The sequence below is a fragment of the Triturus cristatus genome, chromosome 8 (genome assembly GCF_964204655.1).
Source record: "Triturus cristatus chromosome 8, aTriCri1.1, whole genome shotgun sequence".
NCBI lineage: Eukaryota > Metazoa > Chordata > Amphibia > Caudata > Salamandridae > Triturus > Triturus cristatus.
Genome location: NC_140591.1, coordinates 1394609770 through 1394630464, shown reverse-complemented (window position 1 = coordinate 1394630464; position 20695 = coordinate 1394609770). Strand labels below are relative to the sequence as shown.

The following is a 20695-nucleotide window of genomic DNA, read 5'->3' as shown; positions in this document are numbered from 1 at the left end:
TTTGGCTAAGTGAAGAGACAAACAGAGTGATACCGTGTTTTGGGTACCTTGGCAATATGAGAATAGAAGTACCACAAATCCATGTCAATAAGGAGCCAGAGCAATGGCAGTCTTACAGAGAGAGATGAAGTGGATAAGATGTCCCAAGGATCGCATGAGGTGGAATTTCAGAATCTTTTTATTTCACAGTCGGCAATTCATCAATTTCTTGGGTCAGGGCATTCCAATGGTGGGAATAGAGCATATAGGAGGAACAAAATCAACACAGGATCTCTTGGATTATTGGCACAATGAGAAGTTTGTAATTTAAGGGTGTAGTTGCGCTCCATTTATGGCACTTGTGATGTAAGGTGAAGGACTATTGATGGACAACACAGTAGACCAATTCAAATGGTAGATTGCAAAACTTGTATAAGTAGGGGTCTGTGATATGGAGCTAGTAGTGGAGTGAATTTGAAGACTACATTGCTGAAAGGGACATAGGAGGTAAGGGATCAAGGTGAAAGGGTTGCCTTGTTTTAGGCCCAAGGTTACAAGTGCTGAAAGTTGTTCAACAACAGAGATGGGCGTGTGTTCACTGCGCAGGGCAGATTTAATCGATGAGAACCTGCCCTTAATGACAGGGATGTGGGAAAATAAATTTTGAACAAATTAATTTGTGTAATGCAGTGGTGACAAAAGGCTATGTGAGTTAAGTAAGGAGTAGAAAAAGATACTTGTAACTACTGGTCTCCCACTTTTGTATCTTTGATATCTATATGACTAGGTTTTCAAGTTAATAAACAACAGCTGCATTTCTGTGTTATGTCCAAGTGAGAGTGCATGACACAGGTGGCATTGGTTTTGCTTTTGTGCCACATTATATTTTCACACAGATCTTGCAGTTGTTTTCTTGTTCTGTTCTTTCCTGGGATTTGGGCCGAAGAGCAGACAAGGTCAAATAACAATGTCCCAAGCTATTTTTTCAGGTCAGGCACTCGCACCTAGACATAACACAGAAATTCAGCTGTTGTTTATGAAAATGTAAACCTTGCCATATAGGTATGCATAGTAATGTAACAGAGAGAGAGAAAGAGATTTTTTGAGAGAAGATCACGACTATATCCGAGATGTAGAACGTTTATCTGTACATGCTAAGGTACGGGGTCCGCTACTAAACCCAGAGATCTTTGCTGTATAATCAGTTTGCTTCTGTAGAAGGGGAGTGGGGTTAGGCTATTCCGACATAATATGACAGGGCTTTTTATAAATTATGGTCTATTGACAATGCTGATGGTATTTTTGCAAGGCAGTTGTTTTCGGATTGTGGCACGTATACTGCATTCAAGAGCACGGCAGTTTAAATAAATATTTCAAACTTCCTTTGTGTCTTGGTCATCTCTTATTGTGGACAAGTATGAGTTTGTGAGCGAAAGGGGGCGTCCTGTTACTGCGATCTCTGAGATGGTTGGGAGTGCTGTGTTCTGGGGTGTCGATTCACTGGTCTCTGGTTGTGTGTATGAGGGCATGGGAGACACTATAGCTAGTATGACTCGGGATCATGGTACTGAGGTGATATGGTGACTCAGTCCCCATCTATTAATGTTATATGGTCCCAAGAAAAGTTCTGTTCCTGAGCAGAATCCATGCAACATGTATCTTTCATAGATTCACATGTCTGAATATTTCCCATCCAAGGCTGGGAATCCCCTCTAGTGAAAGGTAACACAGCAGTGCCTCATACACTTAAGAACATTTAGAAAAGACAAATTATATGTATTACACTCACCTCATTATGTGGCCGGACCTCTGGCCAATAAGGTGAGAGGACTCAGAGCTCCAACTCCCCTCAGAGGCTGAGCAGATTTTCACAACTAGCCAACACAGAGCATGGTAGAAAACCTCATTACTGGCAGGTGAGTGGGAGCCATGCAAGTCTATGAAAGATACCTAATGTGGAGAACTGTAGTTACTGGTAAGTAACCTTTTGTTCTCTAGCTTCACCCCGTTACTCTCCCCCTCTGCCTCCACAGTCCCTGGATGTCACAACATTTGCTCATAAAGAGGGCATTTGGCATTGTCTGGAGCAGTCAACAGGTCGGAAGGAGAGTGGGCACTCCAATTGTTAAAGGCTAGCTGCAGTTGTCACTTATCTATCAGGCCTTCAACATGCTGAATGTCAGCTTGATATTTTGGAGAAGAACCCAAACCCACAAAGAGTTTTATCTTAGTGAGGCAGAACTGGTGATCTTGTTCTGTCTTGCTTGTTCACATTAGTGGTTGCTTGTAGTAAGAAGTGGTGAGGCGGGGGGAGGGGGGAATACACCAAAAAAAGAATAAACATATACAAATTAAACTTACCTGCTCCGACTGCCACCACCTTTCTCCCGATCCTCGCTGCCCCGAAACTGCTGCACAAGGCGCTGGCTCCCAGCTCCCAATCCCAGCGCTGCTCACATGCTGGGAATAGTATTCCCAACATTGGAGCAGCGCTGGGATTGGTCTGAGTGCCTCGGTTTGGCGCTCAGACATATACTAGGAACATGTGTTGGTTTCTCCACTCAGCTGTACAACACAGCTAGGGCAGGCCAAATCATCATGAGCACTTGGCAGTGTCCACCGCTCCCCCTCCTCCCTGGTGCTGAAGCGTCAGTATGGTAGGCCACGCCCCTCCCCAGGGGCCTGCAGGGCTAAAAATAAAATGATAATAAAACATTATTATCATTTTATTTTTGTGGGTTGCTTCTGCTGGCTTTCAGCAGGGAGTGTGTGAAGGAGGGGGGTAGCAACGCTTCTCCGCCATAACGAAGTAGCCACCCCTGCTTGTTCATATAATAAAGGCTGTTCTTGGCGGTCTGGGGTACAAAGGTATTCAGCGCCTGTCTCACCTTCCTTAACTCCAACATGTTGATGTGAAGACACTGGTGAAAAGTCCTTGCAGATGAGCTCAGCCACAGAGGGACTCATCCATGTTAAGATGGAACTAAGACTCTTCCAAGGTTAAGGCAAGTTCTTCAAAGATCTTGTGTCGATCAGCCCACCATATCAGGGTGTATCTGGCTTTGGAAATCAATGTTTCCCCATCGAACTTCCACTCATTTCCACTCGAATTCCCATTGCTCCTGGAGGGGACACATTTGTGCACAGCACAGAGGGAGAAGACGGATAACAAGGTGGAACTGGCTGAAATGCTGAACGGTATGGAGCTGCAGGCTGTGTGTAGCAGACGGGTGCAGAATTTCCATAATGTGCTCAAGTGAGTCCAGGAAATCTGAAGGAACCTGTGATAAGGGAAGTTGTGGAAAGCCCAATCAGCCACTGTAACCTAAAGGATGCTCACAGAGTTGTTGGCCATTTTCTGAGTCAGTAGGCATTAGATTTCTGTCCAGGTCATCAGAATCCATAGCATAATCATCAAGTTTGTTGCCGCCATGAGAGCCTTCAGACCTAAGATGGGCACTTCATATAGAAGTGTACACTGTTCAAGTGATGTCCCATCAAGTACAACAGCATGCGTGGTTTTCAACCTTTGCTTCTGCTAGTAAAAATGTTGTGTTTAAATGGTTCTGCAAAGATAGGAGTTTGGCAATATATTTATAATATACATTATGGGGAACTTTCCCAGAGTCAGGGATACATTGAGGATCAATTGACAACTCTTTATGCAACTAAACCCACGACAGGGAACAATGCAGAGCTGCCTTTTTCCCCATATAACCCTTGTGAATTTTTCACCTCAATGTAAACGATCTTGAATTGTATCCATTAGCTAACATCCTTATCGCACATTCAGCTGCTCTCTCGCTAGATTCAAGCTTTACAAATAACTACATAAACAAACATACATAAACTGGTATTGTGGAAAAAATGCTTTCCCTTTATGTCGATAACATTATATCATCACAAAGCTTTATTTCGACAGTTTGTCATAAAAGCACAACAATACAACACATAACAATCAATAAATAACACATATACAATTACAAGGTAAAAAGTTATTAAATTCCATGACTGTCTAATATCTAGAAAAATTAAGAAGAGTACATTACTGTAACAACTGTTTTCTTACAGATCTTATCCTCCAAGCCCACCCCAAAAATTTAGCCAAGCAACAGGCATAGAAGGGACGGGCGTCTGAACGTAATATGCGTAAAGCTTCCAGACAGGATCTTGTGCCTAGAGACCTACATAAGGGCTTTAACCATCTCGACCTGGGCACAGAATAAGCATAGCACTCAAATAACAAATGGGCTGTAGACTCGACCCTAGAATCACAAAAGGGGCAATAGGGTATAGTTTGGTATGGAGGTTTCCAAGTAGACGTGAACAGACCTAATGGAAGAACGCCCACCCTAAATTTAAAGTATAATGCTCTGTCACCCGGGTTAAGGATTGAATCCAAGTAGGGTTCTCTACAAGGGATCTCCTTAACCAAGAAAAACTGGGCGACAGATTTACAATGATTAGGGTTACACAACCTCTCATTATCCACCCAGAGCCAATAGATCTTCTTAAGCAATTGTTTTGAGGGTGCTGTTCTATTTGCCCAGGCATCTCCTAATCCCAGGTCCAAAAGGAGACGCTTAACCTCCCTGAGCCAAGTAACCTTATGCCAGCCAGATAAGGATAGAATTTCGCTAAGGGCATCTGCATAACTACTCAGTTCAGGGACATTCCATATCCTGGCCCATAATAAAAGAGGACGTAGCCTAGCTTGCTCACAAATTGGGCGTGTGCCTGCATCTAACAAAAGAGGAATAGTAGGGGTGCTATGGGGTAACCTCATAAGATCTTTGTGAAAATTGTTTTCGAGGTATGTCAAGGTGTCAACACTCTGTATACCCCACAGTTCCGCACCATACAATGCTGCACTCACCACCCTTGCCCTATAGATATCAAGCAGTGCCCCTATAGGTTTTAAAGCTGAGGCACGATGTTCCTTGAGCAGGGCCCCCGAGACTCTCTTGTGTGTCAGAAACACCTTCTGGTGGTGCGCCTTCCAACTCATGTTGGCACACAAACTAATACCAAGGTAGTCAAATTCATTGACTCTATCCAAAGGAACAGAGTCCAAGGTAGGGGGAACAACCGTTTTCCTGGGAGGATTAAGAACGAGGAATTTGGTCTTGCTTATGTTTATAGACAGGCCCTTGGTATCACAAAAGGCCTTGAAGCTAGAAAGCAACTTTTGGATACCTACTGGTGACTTAGAAATTAGGAGGGTATCATCCGCAAACAGGAGCGTAGGAACTTTCCTACCAGCCAAGGATGGTGCATCTGACGGCTGTTGAAGCAGATGCTCCACCACTCCGTTAACGTATAGAGAAAACAGAGTGGGGGCGAGCACACAACCCTGGCGGACGCCCCTGTCTACGGATATACGAGATGTTTTGTCCCCCTGGGTACCCCATCTAATCTGGGCAAAGTTGCTTTCATGAAACTTTATAAGCAAGGCCAGCAAATAGGGAGGTATACCCAACCTATCTAAGACATTCCATAGATGGGCTCGAGGGACCAGGTCGAAGGCAGTTCGCAGGTCTATAAAGACCAAGTACAAGCTGCCCCCACCCAGCACAACCACCTTCCAGTAAATCATTAAGAGACGGAACGTCTGCTCGATAGTACCCATCCCAGATCTAAAACCTGCCTGGAAATCTGATAAAACCTGGTTATCTTCAACCCACTGCAGGATCCTACCTAGAACCACTTTGCCCGCAACCTTTTGCGTTGAATCAAGCAGGCTAATAGGGCGATAATTAGCTGGGTCGTCCCGGCTGCCTTTCTTAAAAATGGGGACGACCTCAGCACCACTCCATGAGTCAGGAAGAGAACCACCCAACACCGCCTCATTCAGAAGAGCAGCAATTAATCTACTCCACAATGATGGATATTTCTTCAACAAGTCCCCCGGAATTCCATCGGGACCAGCAGCCTTACTAGAAACAATACGACTGATTGCCCCTTCAACTTCCTCTATGCTGAAGGGGGAGGCATTGGTAGAAATCTCAAGTGGTAGGCTGGCATGACGGCCCGTTTTAAGGATGGGTACCCCACTTTGAACAGAGTACAATTTGGAAAAGTGGGCAAACCAGAGATCGCCAGGAATATTGCAAGTAAACTGCAAATCAAGGGGTTTGTCCCTGGCTCTTAGCAGATCCCAGAACCCTTTGGAGTCTTTTCTGGTACTTGCCTCCGCTAAATCCCACCAAAAACTAGAGTCATGGGCCTCCTTCGCCTCTGCCACCACTTTTTTATAGAGATTCCTCGCCAATCTGATGGTGCCTGGATCCTTGTTTTTGACTGCGGTAATAAGTTCCCCCTTGGCAACCCGACATTTTGAAGAATACCATTTATTTCTTGCCCTGGGAGCACCCTTCACAGAAACCTTTGCGCTGGATTGAGGTATAATAAACAAATCGCTTAGCACCACAATGGTTTCTGTGAATAAAGGTAAAACAGATTGGCTGGAGACACCCAGGGCATCCAGGCGCTGCCCTGCCGCTAACATTGCAGTCCCTGCCTGTGCCATCCTTCCCTCATCCGCTTCTACTTTAGCCCATTTTAGGCGCCTACCACAGGCCGAGGGGACAAGCTCATGGGAGGTTTTCCACTTATAGGGAAACTTATTTTGATTTCCCACCTGCCAGGGCGGAATCAATGATAAGGAGAGAGGATTGTGGTCACTGTCACAAGACGCAATGACCTCCATATCATAATGGAATGCCCACAAATTATAATTCAGCACAACATAGTCTATTCTGGAGGTACGGCCTATCCGGTTGTAAGTGTGCGCACCCAGGATATCCGATTTAGATCGGCCGTTAGTTGGTCTTAAGTCATGTTCCATACACAGCGCATTGATGTCCACCGCACTCTGGGTCCACTTGGGAATCGGATCCAGGGTCAGGATGGGAATACCTCTCCTTGTGTCCTCATCCCAAGTATCCAATATATCCTCCACAGCCAATGGCTCAAAACAGCAATTAAAGTCGCCTGCCAGAAGAACATAAGAGTCTATACTGCAGGCGGCTAAATCGCTGCCCAGACCTGTAGAGGATAATGTGGATGATCCGCCCCTGGCCCCCCTTAGATAAAGGTTGAAGACTTCCAACTTCCTACCCCCTGGGCATAGAATGGTTATCCTCTGGAGATCAGGAGAATGCGTGGGTTTTTGAGTGACACTTAGACCCAGAGCAATATTAACCCATATGAGAAGGCCACCTGACGGGCGACCTTTACCTCCATTTTGGTGGGAAGCTGGAACAAAGTAAGTCGTGAAGCCCACTCTATGCCTAGGCTCAAGACACCAGGTTTCCTGCAAAAGACAGATGTTGTAGGGGGCCAGAAAGGCATTCCATTCTGGAATTTCGAAGTTACGGGCGAGCCCTGCCACATTCCAACATATGATCTTTATCAAGGGGTCGGCAGAGGTAGTCTGTCTTGGAGGGTCATCTAATGTGGCCAATTTAATCACAGGACCTGCCCCCCCCGCAGCAGATCTATTTGGCCTAGATAATGGCTCAATCTGATGGTGATAGGGAGCCATTGTTACATCAGTCAGCTTCCTAGCTAAAGGAACATGCTGGATTAAAATCGTGGGGAACGGGCAAGGTAGGGCCGGTTGGTCCATTACAGGTTGAGGATCAGAAGAATACAGCGTAATCGGGGCCGCCTCCATAGATGGAACAGACAGCATTCCCTCTGGAGTTGGTGGGCTAACAACCGAGGGTTCGGTCACACAAGGAGAGGAAGATAGTTCATTGTGCCCTAGTACCAGTGGTAAAGGATCCTGGGGAACAGGTTGACATGCCAGTCAATCTACCTCCTCAAGCCCAGTAAACCGATTAGAAGTGGAAAAAACATTCCAATTTAAGGGGAAAACTTGGGATTTATTGGGGTGGCTCCTCCAGTTGCGGTGATGTACTAGAGACCAGTCCTCATCACGTGTAGATCTAAGACACGGTGGATAAAAGAAGGACAAAGGCCTAGGTATAACGAGAGAACCTTCGCCAATAGGCCAGGAACAAATGTGGTGTACCATGAAAGGATCTTCAAAGGTCACCACTATGCAATCCCCAGTGCTAGATTTCCTTGAGGGGCCCACCCAGGGGGTTCTACGTACCATTAAAATTCTACTTCTCTGGCCATTAGGGATTGGTCTATTCGCATTGAGCCAATGGATTGTCTTGTTCTTTAGAGACCAGTGGTTCTCATATTGGCCATTTCCTAACTGGGGGACATTCGTCAGCACAACCACATACTCATTAGCCTCTGGAGGGAGATCGATAAAACCCCCTCTAAAGTTATTCTTAGCAGGAGGGCTCTTGGTTGATTGGAGCACCGCTTCCCTAGGAGGGGGTCTATGTAACACACCTATATTAGGTTTGACTACTGGTTGGGGGGTGGGACATTTAGGAGCTTTGGGTATAGAAGCGGTTGAGCTATGATGCCCAGCCGCAGGCCCCGATGTAGGCACCGATCGTGCGACAACTGGTAGAGGAGGGGAAGGTTGTGGAACTTGAGGGATCTTGTCATGGGGAAGAGGCTCAGCAACAGGAAAACCCTGGTTTTCTAGACTTCTCAGACCGAGAGTGGCCAGAGCAATAATGCTCTTTTCCAACTCGAGTAAATGGTTCTCAATGCGTGAGAGTCTAAGATCAAGAGGAGAAAGAAGTTTCTTAAGGGTTTCCCAAACTAAACTTATAAATTCCCCTTCGTTCCTGTCCCCGCTCTCAACATGTATGCCCTCTTCTCCTGCCTCAATAACCAAGGAGGTGGTCAAAGAAGCAGGAGCTGGCTCATCTTTAACCCCCTCGAAATGTGAATGTTCCCCGGTCACACCCCCTCCTATGGGATTTGGGACCGGAGCACTAGTCGTATTCAGATGTTCAGTAGTCACAATTTTGGCCTTCTTACGACGGTAAGCAGACCGAGAGGTGCATTTTCTTTTAGCTTGATGGGCTCTACTAAGAGTGTGCCTAAAGGAGAACATTGCCGAGGTAGGATTATTAGAACCAGTATCTTGCTTAAGAGGGGTTATGGACAGGTTCGCAACACTATCCTGAATCGGTGGCTCCAATGTGGGGGGTAGTACAGAGAAAGCCGGAGTGTGGTGGACATCAACATGTGTAACTACACAATGGGGGATGGCTGGACGTGGCGGGGTAACCGCAGTGGCTATATTGCCCAGGGAAGATTTTTTCGACAAATCAATTACCTGGGACAATCTCCTAGCGGACGCCAATTCCAGGGAAACACGAGTCTGGAGTTTGGAAATTTCATGGTCTATGGCTGTATTGGTACGAGTAATAAAGTCGTCCATAGGACCATTGATAGGAAGACCACCAATTGGGGCCTTGCTCCGTGTTAACCTGTTAGACATAACTCAACAACCAACAGGGGCAACCCCCAACCTTACTGTGTGGATATGATAATAATAAACTGTGTAACACTTACACTCGCACAGCCTAGATTGAACAATACATAAGGGGGTAGCCCAGACCAGACCTCACAGACCTCGAACGGCCTCAAACTGCCCTGTCTTTGCCCAGTCTTCGCCCGGGCTGCGTCCCGCGCTGCGGGAGTAAAATGTAGATTTAAAGCCTCAGGAGGGCGGGGGGCGGGGCAGCAGGGAGAGCGGACCGGAAGCTCGTTGACGGTCTAGCAGGGACTTCTGGGCAATGAAGTCCCCGCACGCTCGCAGCCCCGCTGCAGCCACACGCCAAATGTCTGTTTCCCTCCTCCGGACACCTCCCAATCGTAGATCGTGGCCCGCTCCTCAAAACGGCGAAGGGGCACCCGCGAAGCGGGTGCGCCGAGCAGCGAATGTGCGTCAAGTGGGAGACAGGTAAGCTCCTCCGTTTGGATCCCTAGTGCAAAACCAGCAAAGTGTCCCGCTTAAATCGCGGCAAAGAGGTGATTTTTAAGCCTCAGGGGGGCGGGGGGCGGGGCAGCAGGGAGAGCGGACCGGAAGCTCGTTGACGGTCTAGCAGGGACTTCTGGGCAATGAAGTCCCCGCACGCTCGCAGCCCCGCTGCAGCCACACGCCAAATGTCTGTTTCCCTCCTCCGGACACCTCCCAATCGTAGATCGTGGCCCGCTCCTCAAAACGGCGAAGGGGCACCCGCGAAGCGGGTGCGCCGAGCAGCGAATGTGCGTCAAGTGGGAGACAGGTAAGCTCCTCCGTTTGGATCCCTAGTGCAAAACCAGCAAAGTGTCAATTTTATGTGCATTATATGTGCATTACAAATCCCCAAGAATTAAATAGTGGTTATCATGAAAAAGCTTAAACATATTCAGCGGCCTCAGGCTTTAGAAGTAATGCCTACAAATAATCTTTTCTTTGTATCAAGTAGCAAGCTTTTGGTTTTTTTAAAATTGTTTTTATTGGGATTTTCCATTATACAATGAGAGCAACAATGCAGTATGAAATCCAGATGTATAAGTACAAATAACAATAGGGGTGAGAGGAATTGTTTTCAAGCTTAGCATGCGGTACATACAATAAAAATGAGAGATGGAGTCCCATTTTAACATTAAATCAAATCTGAAAATGTGATAACAAAAACAAACAAAAAAGGAATTACGTAGGTGAATAACTGGGTCTAGGCGGGGATCGGAGGCAGTTATAGTGAGAAGTGCGAATTATGTGTGGTAGGGGGCAGAGTGGCAGCGCAATGTGTCGACGTTGCTAGTTCGATGGTCATTACTGTATATCAGGTAGGGCAGGGGGGTGTTCAGTGAATTAGTAAGGGGTGAGAAGCATCATCTCTGTGGGGTCCCGGGTGAAGAATAAAAGTGGGGAAGAAAGTGTGCAGTTATGTGGCTACCGTAAGAGGAGATGGTGTGGCAGGGTCCAGGGAAGGAGCTTCTGGGAGGTAGGGTGTAAGAATTGAGAGAGAATTGTGTCCTTTTCAGGAGGGATGGGATGTCTCCGAATAAGTCATGATTCTTTGTAGGGGAAAGCTGTACCCTCCGTGGACCCCCACTTTCGCATCGCACCATACCATGCCTCCAAGGACGAGCCAGTGGGTGCTTTCCAATGCAGTGTAAGTGTTCTCTTGGCTAATAATAAAGCTAGGCTCGCAAACCAGGTGCGGACAATGTGGCATTTTCTACGTTTAAATATGCCAAGGGCGCAAGCCTCCAATGAATGAAGGTCGGTGAGTTCAGTGACATCTTGCAGTGTGTTATGTACAAAAAGCCAAAAGATGTGGAGATCAAAGCAGGTCCATAACTTGTGCTGAAGATCAGCTTCGCCCGAATGCCAGAGGGGGCAGGCTAGGTTTGCTGTAGGAAAATACCTGTTGAGTTGTGTCGGAGTTAATTAGGCATGGTGTAGTATATGAAATTGTATTTTTTTAAATCTTGGGTTTCTCGAGACTGTGTGCGGAAACACCAGTGCTTGCACCTACTCCTTATTGTGAAGGTTGCTTCTTATGTTGCCCTCCCACTTGGTACGAAGTGGGTCCAATGAGATACCAATGAGGCTATAAATCATTTTGTAGAGCCATGTGATCAACCGTCGGCCATCACCCATAGTAAGTATTGTTTGTATTACAGTATGGGGGAGGGGGGGGGGGCTTCGTCCTTGGTGTCCATTTCTTAAAGCATGTATTGTGAAGTTGGCGGAAGATAAGAAACTGGCCAGCGGGCAGATTAAAGTCGAACTGAAGCTAGGGAAAAGAGAGTAGATGACCGGCTACAAACAGGTCACCAGCTGTGTCGAACGAGTAGTCATGCCAGCTACGCAATGCCGCAGCAGAAACTGAGCCTGGGTAGCACAGGAGGCCCACCACGGGGACACGTTTCATCATGCGTTGATGCCTTGATGTGTAGTGTAAGAAAGTGGCTCTATATATACTGTTCCCAAATAGGTACAGTGTGTATAGAGTCCACAGTCCCCAGAGGTTTGGCAGAGGCTAAAGTTAGATATAACCTTACTCTCTAAAGTTTTAGCTTGGTCGAGCAGTAAGGCAGTATCAGAGGACAGTGTAAAGCATTTGTTGTACACACTCAGTCAGCAAATGGTCTCACACACTCAATAACTGAACTCTAGGGCAATGGTTTGTATAAAAATATAGAGTTGTTTTATTTTAGAACCAATAGGTATTAAAATATACTTTCTCAGAATGAGATGCTTTAGTTAAATACTTTTCAATATGCAATTGACTTTTGTAGGTAATAGTTACAGTTTGTTGCAATATGCAACACAATTTCAAACACAATAATACATTGAGTTCAATGGGAATTTTAAGTTATATGCAATTGATTACTTTCAGGATTACTTTTCAAACTCCAGGACTGGATCCTAGATTCAGTCCTGAGACAGTTCTTGGAAACAAGTGAATAGATACGTTTTAGTTACTGTTGTGATTTTTAAGCAATATTTTGCTATTTTAAAAGTTGACACTTAGAAACTTTTTCTGATCAAATTATCAATGTTATCCTATGGAAGGAAATTCACTTAGCAGGTAAGTGGGGTTATGGTTACTTTTTCTAGGTCAGTGTTGGATCCTGGATCCAGCACTAGTGTACCACCTGTAAGCAGTTGAGAAACTGTGTTTAAGTTACACAGGCGATTTTTAAGGAATATTTATAAGTTTGCAAAATCGACACTTAGAAGAAATTTCACAGAAAAACAGTCAAAGAATATTTGTAGTTTGCAAAAATCGACACTTAGAAGAAATTTCACAGAAAAACAGTCAATGGTTTCCTATGGAAGAAAATTCAAGTTACTGGTAAGTACGGTTAAAATTACTTTTCAGGGTCAGTATTGAGCTACAAGATGCAGCACTGAGGTCTTTCCTGATAACAGGTGAGTAAATCGGAATTCATTGTCCGGCTGATTTTAGATGAATATTTTAAAGTTCCAAAACTCCACACTTAAAAGAATTTCCAAGTGAAACCAGTCAATGTTAGCCTATGGAAGAAAAGTGAGTTATCGGCTTTTAGCTAAGTACACGACTGGCAGAGTTAAGGTTCTGGGCATAGACTTGGGGGTCTCCCAGGGTCAGGTAGGTACAGTTGGTACACCCTAACGGCACAGGGGCAGCTAGGTGCAGAGGTAGTTAGGCCCAATGTTATCCAATGAGAGGCAGGGGGCCTGCGGTTGGTGGCTGCTGGCGAGCAGGCCACGCGGCTGTGGGAGCTGGGCTCCTGGTCACTTGCTCAGGGCAAATGGGGTAGTAGATTAGGACATAGGTTGCACTGCCAGGGGCACTCGGGCGGCTGGTTGCAGGGTGCTTTTGAGCTGTCGGGTGCTCAATGTTATTCAATGGAGATCTTGGGAAGTGAACAAAGGCTGCAGGCTTGGGGACGGAGGATCTTCAGGAGCGACCAACACTTCGAGGGGTAAGTTGGGATCTTGGAGGATAGGTAGGCACCCAGGAGTTGGGCACAGGGGGCCGTAAGGCGCTGGGTGCAGGGGTGTCTTTTGACGTCTGAAAATCTTACCCCCTGCTGGTCGCGGTTGGAGGGGTCCCTGGTTCTGAGGCTGCAGGCGTCGTCTGGGTCGTCGAGGAGGGTCATTGGGCACTGGATTCCAGGTCAAAATCGCCGGGGGGACGTCCTCAGGGTCTTTGTCCACTCGGGCACAGGCCGGGCTCGGAGGGTGCAGAAAGTGCTGGTTTCGCGGTTCCTGGCTGGCACCAGGGGTGTTGCTGTTTGAGCAGAACCACTGTTCGTGGGTGTCCCAGTCTTGGTAGAGTCTCAAGGTGGTCAGGTCCTCCGGGGTTTTTGAGGTTGCAGACCACTGAAGGCATCGGAGTTCCACAGGAGAAGGTTCAAGGATCAACAGGCCGGTAGGGCAGAGGCCAAGTCAGTTGGTGTCGTCCTCTTGTTAGCAGCTGTGCGGAGGGTCTTCTGGTTTCTTGATCTTCTTGCTTGTTTTCGAATCGGGATATGAGGAAGGAAGGTTCAGGGTGCCCCTAAATACTACATTTAGGGGCGTTACAGGTTGGGTGAGGGAAGGGACCAATGGGTCCCTGTCCTGGGGTGAGTACACCCCCCATCCTGCTCCTCTCCGTTGGGAGGGGGTCAGGAGCCTAACTGTGATTGGGCAGGGCTCCCCATCCTCAAGACGGCCGGAGCCCGGAGTTGTGCTTCACCTCGCCTCTCCCACCTGAGGGGTGGAGTTGGCACAGGCTGGCACACCCCCTTTCCTCACGTAGGGTTTCCCGACAGTCTTCCTGCCAGAGTGGGGGTCAGAACCGGTGGGGGCCAGTTGCTGAGTACAGCAAGTGGCCTGGAGAAGCTCACAAAGGCCGCATGCCTTTGAAGCTTCCCCCTGCCCATCCTGGGGGAGGAGACCTAGCACCTCGCCCGGGATGTGCATTGTTGCAGGCCCAGGAGAGCGGGGGCTCTTCACCGAGGGGTCCAGCAACATGTCTGCTGTGTGGCAGCCTAGGCAGCCTCTCAGACAAGACGGGGATTGTAGGTTAGGTTTCAGGGGGCATCTCTAAGATGCCCTCTGTAGTGCTTTTTGCATTAAATCCCACACTGGCATCAGTGTGGGCTTAATGGGCTGAGAAGTTTGATATCAAACTTGTCAGTCTTCAGTGTAGCCATTATGGTGCTGTGAAGTTCGTAATGACAACCTCCCAGCACCATATACTCTTAATGGCATCACTGCACTTACAGTGCCCAGGAATGGCCCTGGGTACTGTAGGGGCACAGGGCTCATGCACCTGTGTCCTCACCACTGGCATAGGGCACCCAGCTAGAGGGGTGGCTGATGTATGCCAGGGCAGTGGGTTTGTGGGCATGGCACACAGGGATGTGTGCCATGTCGACTCTGTGTTTAGTTCTGTACCAGGACACTCAGCCTGCAAGGGCAGTGTGTGTGTGTTAGGGTACAGGGCCCCTAAGGGTGGCACAATAAGTGCTGCAGCCCTTATGGGTCTTCTCTGGTAACAATGCCCTGGGTACCTAGGGTACCATTTACCAGGGGCTGACATGTGGCCAGAGATGCCAATTGGGTTTAGGCTTTAGTACAGTTTTTAGGGAAGGAACACAGGCCCTTGGTACCTGATTGGCAGGGACCCAGGGCACACCAAGGAAAAGTGCATCAGGTATAAGGCAAAAAGTGGGGGGGTTACTGCAACAGAAACCCACTTCCTTACATGTAGGAACACAAAACTTTATAAATAGGAGATTCATTACTTTGCCAATAGATGGCCAGCTTGAGATCAGTAAGATTCACAGCATGAAAATTAAAGTTTCCCGCCCTTCCGAAGCCACCAAGATCATCTGCGGCGTACCCAAAGGATCATCCCTCAGCCCTACCCTCTTCAACGTCTACATGGCTCAACTCGCCAACATCGTCCGCTCGCACAACCTCAACATCGTCTCCTATGCCGACGACACTCAACTGATCCTCTCACTCACCAAAAACCCTGCCACCGCCAAAACCAACCTCCACGAAGGAATGAAGGCAGTCGCCAGCTGGATGCAGACCCGCTGCCTGAAACTTAACTCGGACAAGACACAAGTCCTCATCCTTGGATCCACCCCCTCAGCCTGGGACGACTCTTGGTGGGCAGCCGCAAAGGAAGCCACACCCACACCACCGACCACGCACGCAACCTGGGAGGCATCCTGGACTCATCGCTCTCAATGACCCTGCAAGTCAACGTCGTCTTCTCCTCCTCCTCCTCCTGCTTCAACACCCTTCGCATGCTCCGCAAGATCTAGAGATGGATCCCCACCGAAACCAGAAGGACGGTCACAAAGGCCCTCGTCAGCAGCAGGCTGGACTACGGCAACGCCCTTTACACAGGAACCAGGGCCAAACTCCAGAAGAGACTCCAACGCATACAGAACGCTTCTGCATGCCTCATGCTAGACATACTCCGCCACACCCACATCACTGCCCACCTGAAGGACCTGCACTGGCTCCCAGTCAAGGAGAGGATCACCTTCAAACTCCTCACCCACGCCCACAAAGCACTACACAACACCGGTCCAGCATACCTCAACAAGCGTCTCACCTTCTACACACCGAATCGCCAGCTGTGCTCCGCCGACCTCGCCCTTGCCGCCATCCCATGCATCCACAGGACCTCCACCGGCGGCAGATCCTTCTCCTACCTCGCGGCCAAGACGTGGAACACCGTCCCACGCAGCTGCGACAGACCCAGGACCTGCTGACCTTCAGGAGACTTCTCAAGACATGGCTGTTCGAGCAGTAGCTGCACCCCCAACCCCGCTCAGAGCCTTGAGACCATCACGGGTGATTAGTGCGCTCTACAAATAATTGATTGATTGAAAGTCTTACTATATATTTTGAGATGCTTCCCAATCAGTATATTTGCTAAAACCATTACTCAGATCTGAAACAAAAAATATGACCTATGTCTTGTCACGAAAGCCCACATGGGTCAAGAAGAAAATGATTATGCTAACCATTTTGAGGGTGAGATGGGAGCTCGGCTGCAATTTTTGAATAAGAGGAGTATGGATAGGATACATGAGGTATATTAGTGACTTGTTTTGGCTTCCTTCATATGCTATACAGAAATGGTGCAGTAGAAATCACGTTAAAATGATATGTTGCATTAGAATAGTGCCAAATGGGAATACAGGATCTTGAATTATCCATCACCACTCAACAATGTGTAACACAGAAATTTGTTGATTGTTTCGATGGAGAATTACGTTATGTAATCTCTACTATTTAACATCAATGTCATATTAACAAAGGAAGAAAAACGAAGCAATATACAGACACCATAGATTTTTATATACATAATTACGACACTGTGTTTCCCACCCACAGGTCAACAATTGTAATGTTCACAAGATTTCTCATTTACATAGCGCACTAAAGATGATCTAGCCAAAAAGGAAATTTTGATATATGCAGAAAAGGATAATGCCAGAAAGTGCTTGATTATGAGAACTAGAAAATAACTGGAAAAATAGCAGAAAAGTCTTAAACCTGTGTCTAGAATAAAGAAAAAAATTACAAATTTTGCTATGGAAAGTATATGGCTCAGGATAAATTTTTACCCCAATCCCAAACTCTCAGATAAATGATAGAGGAGATGTGATCACAAAGGCAACATACTCCTTCAGGTGATGATGCACTAGAATTCACCCTTTCTAGCAGGTGATCCTCATCTATATTAAGAAGATTATGGAGCTAACTTTGTATATGGAACCCCTTCTAATTTTCTTGGTATCAGAAGATATGAAGTGAAACAAGCAAGCCACAGTGTTTCTTATGCTAATGGTAAGAAGAATTACTGTACCGCAATACTGGAGATACCAGGACACACACCCTCACTGCCTTGCTAAATATGTGGTGGCCTAATATATGTAAGTTGATGGCCTTGGATATATTACAAGTATGCCATATACCCCTAAATAATCAATTACATTTAAAATTGGTTTCACAGTTACGAAGCACGGAGTTGCCCTCAAGAACACGACAAGATCTGAGGCATGTGGTGAGACTTCCATGGACTGGATATGGGATCTTAATGTATGCAAATTGGATTTATGCCTACTGCGTTAATGTGTGAAACTGGTCATACTGTGTGGTGCTACTTTTGCAAAAAATCTATTCAATTGGTTATCAAAAAAATGGTTTCAGAGTAATTGAGTGCACATCAGTAGGGTTTAGGTTCTATGAGCTCTATGAAAGGGACAAAGGCTCTCAGACACCTTAATGTATTCTTGTCAAATGTATTTTTTTCATGTACGCCTTTGAAACCTTTAAAAATTAAGAACATTTTCTCAGTCACACACATGAAGGGGTGATAAAAAAAAAGCAGTAAAAAATAAAAAGTACCTTTGGTAATTTCAGTGGTTCCATGACACTGAGTAAAATAACATGATGTGCCATGGAACCCTCAGACCCCCTGAGACTCTTAGTATGAGTTGGCCCTGACCACCCCCCCGCGCTCTACTGGATCATGTATTAGGAAGAAATGGTTACAAATTTATGCCAATAGTTCATTTGTGTACGTATTCTTATATGTTCATGTTTACAATCTACTTCTTTTTGTGAGTGAGGAGTGTGGTGATGTCCGTGGTTCCAGGACAGTAGCTCAGGAAACGGTGCCCTATCCAAGAGATCAATATTTGTACGATCCAGTCAGGATAGCAGGATAAAAAATCCAATATTCACAAAGCCATACATCAAATAGCTCTATTACGGTGCCTTTGAGAGAAAAAAGTTTCAAATTATCAGCCAAAATATGTCAGCTAGTCCTCTCTCTCTTCTAACTCAACAGACAGTCGATATGCTTTGGTCGCAGCTTGCACATATATATAGCCGTAGGGGTGGTGGTGTACAAGACACCTAACTAGGGTCCAATATTTGTTTATATTCATGCTACTATAAGCACCTCCGGAACATGGCTGAGAGAGGTGTATAGTGAATCTGTAACCAGTGTAGACAAGCCTGCTAAACCAAGTGACACAGGTAACCATTATCTAAAGTGAAGGCAACTAGGAAGAAAAGTTAGGGAACCAGAAACCAGAATGATAAGATTGAGGTAAGCATCATTAGTAATGTATTCTGTCATATTGTTGTAGCACACTTACGACTTATACTAAGAAGAAGAACTGTTATTCAATATAATAAGGTTTGTGAAGGATTTCAAGGCTGCAGCCATGTTTTCTTAATAACCCTAAGGCTTAACACAACTGAATTTATGCTACCATCATACTTGTTTATTATAAGTTATAGTTGACAGACCTGGCTCCACCAGAATTCCCATCACAGTATCCAGTAGAACCTACTGGGGTCCAGCAAATGTATTAGAGGCTAGGAACATTCACATGACAAAATTGAGCATACATTGAGTATCAGAAAAAGTTTTTAAAATCTACTAACATTTAGCTCAAAGGCAAAATGCTCAAAGACATGGGCTACACATCAATAACTGAAACCCCACCTGGGAATGCAGATGGCGATGCCGTGGGTAGTGGGCTATTGTTTTACTCATTCGTTCTCGATCCAGTAAAGAGAGGACCTCGTCTGTGCTTGGCTGCTGCCACAGAGATTTCCCCAAACTTTTCCGTGTCTTGTGATGCTCAACAGCAGCTGGACCCCACAACAATAATCTAATATTTAAATGAAAAAAAGAAATCAGATACCTGTAAATGTGAAGACAAACTATACATTCACGCTCTCCTAGTTGGCTACATATTTTCAAACCAGGTGTTTAAACTTCAGAGCAGAGTTATCAGTGTACTCGTCTCTGTTATATTCGATTTTTTATTAGACAACCAGTCCATCGTTCTGAGGCGATTCCTGAATCCTATTGGACATTTAGTCCAGCAACCTGAAGAAATGATTTTTAAGGTAAATCTTGAACTTTAAACTAGCCTATAAAAAAATTAAATATATGTGTAAACTATGAAAGTAAACAGTACGTAGTAAACATAATTTCCTGTATTAAGAAAATAATGCATTGGACATCTTTAATGAGAAAGAGATGCATTTACCTTGACATTTAAATATATTCCAATACTACTACTGATGTCACTGATTCTCACAAGAGCGACGCTAACCATCGGGTCACCGATGCATTTTGAGGGGATCCAGCCAACTATTTAGTCATCCACTGTGGATGTCAGTTTGCTGCTTCACCCAGAGTTTCTGTTAAATATAATATTTATTCCAAAAACATCTACTTGGTTACATTATATGTGAAGTTCTAACCTTCGATTCTCTGTCTACAAAAATATTACAAAACATAAAAGAAAAAAATCCTTTGAAACCAAGCTTTCAACTGGATGGTGATGGATCATCAAATGTGCAATTGATTCTAGGGGCGAATTCAGAGAAAACTAAGGAATTTCAGCTTTATGCTTCATCATTTTTATTTTTGCAATCTAGAGAGGCATCATAAATTCCTACAACACACCACTGCTTATGGAAAATGCTTGAACACTTACCTCAACATCAGACAAATTAACTATTTAGCCATCTATTTTTACTGATGGCCATATAAAAGGTCTGGTGTACCAAGGTCAGGGTGCACATAAAAAGGTTTTAAACCTGACCTTCATTTTGTGCTGCTACAGATATACCTATCAGATACATCGCAAAATGTCCATTTGCAGGAGGTCGAAAACTCTCCCGCCTCATTAACGTGTTTAAGTCTGAAACCCTTTTGTGACATCCAGCAAACACTTGCAAACGTAGGGCTGAATGCATGCGAGAGAAAGATGACCTCAATCCATGCATTAGATGAATGGACAAAAGTGAACCTCTCATTCTTTTTACAAAATATGGGAAACATGAGATTCTGGAGGATAAATACAATAAAAGCAATACCCGGGTCATAAGGGCAAGTTATTCTGAGAAACCACACACAAAGATTACCCAACAGAATGACCTATCCTTAATATTGGTACAAAATTAAAAAAAAGAGTGTGCAAAAGACAGTTATAACTAATATTTGAGCAAAATACAATCGTTTTTTGCAGAAGAGAAAACGGATTTCCCATCTCTTTGTCAGGTTACGTGAGCCAAATAAAATTGAGAGTAAATACAGTGCAGAATCCTCCTATTCCTGCTTCTAGCTCTAACACTAGTTAATTAGAATCAGTTTCCCAATAACCAAAGTACACAGATACATAGAAGGGCAGGTCAAACCTCGGCATTCCATAAAAAGAAACCTAATACTATGGGCTACTCAAATCTGCAAGCCATTCAGCAGCTACGGACACAAATTTCCCAACGGCATAGCACAGTGTT

The 20695-nt window shown here is 45.6% G+C and overlaps 1 protein-coding gene across 1 annotated transcript in view; it reads right to left on the bottom strand.

Annotated features, from left to right (window-relative positions):
- URB1 (URB1 ribosome biogenesis factor) overlaps positions 1-20695 on the bottom strand; it is an 801240-nt gene that overhangs the window by 275639 nt on the left and 504906 nt on the right. The window contains exon 29 of the mRNA XM_085623119.1: positions 18885-19053. Coding sequence (XP_085479245.1) covers positions 18885-19053 — 169 coding nt within the window. The remainder of the gene's footprint in view (positions 1-18884; positions 19054-20695) is intronic.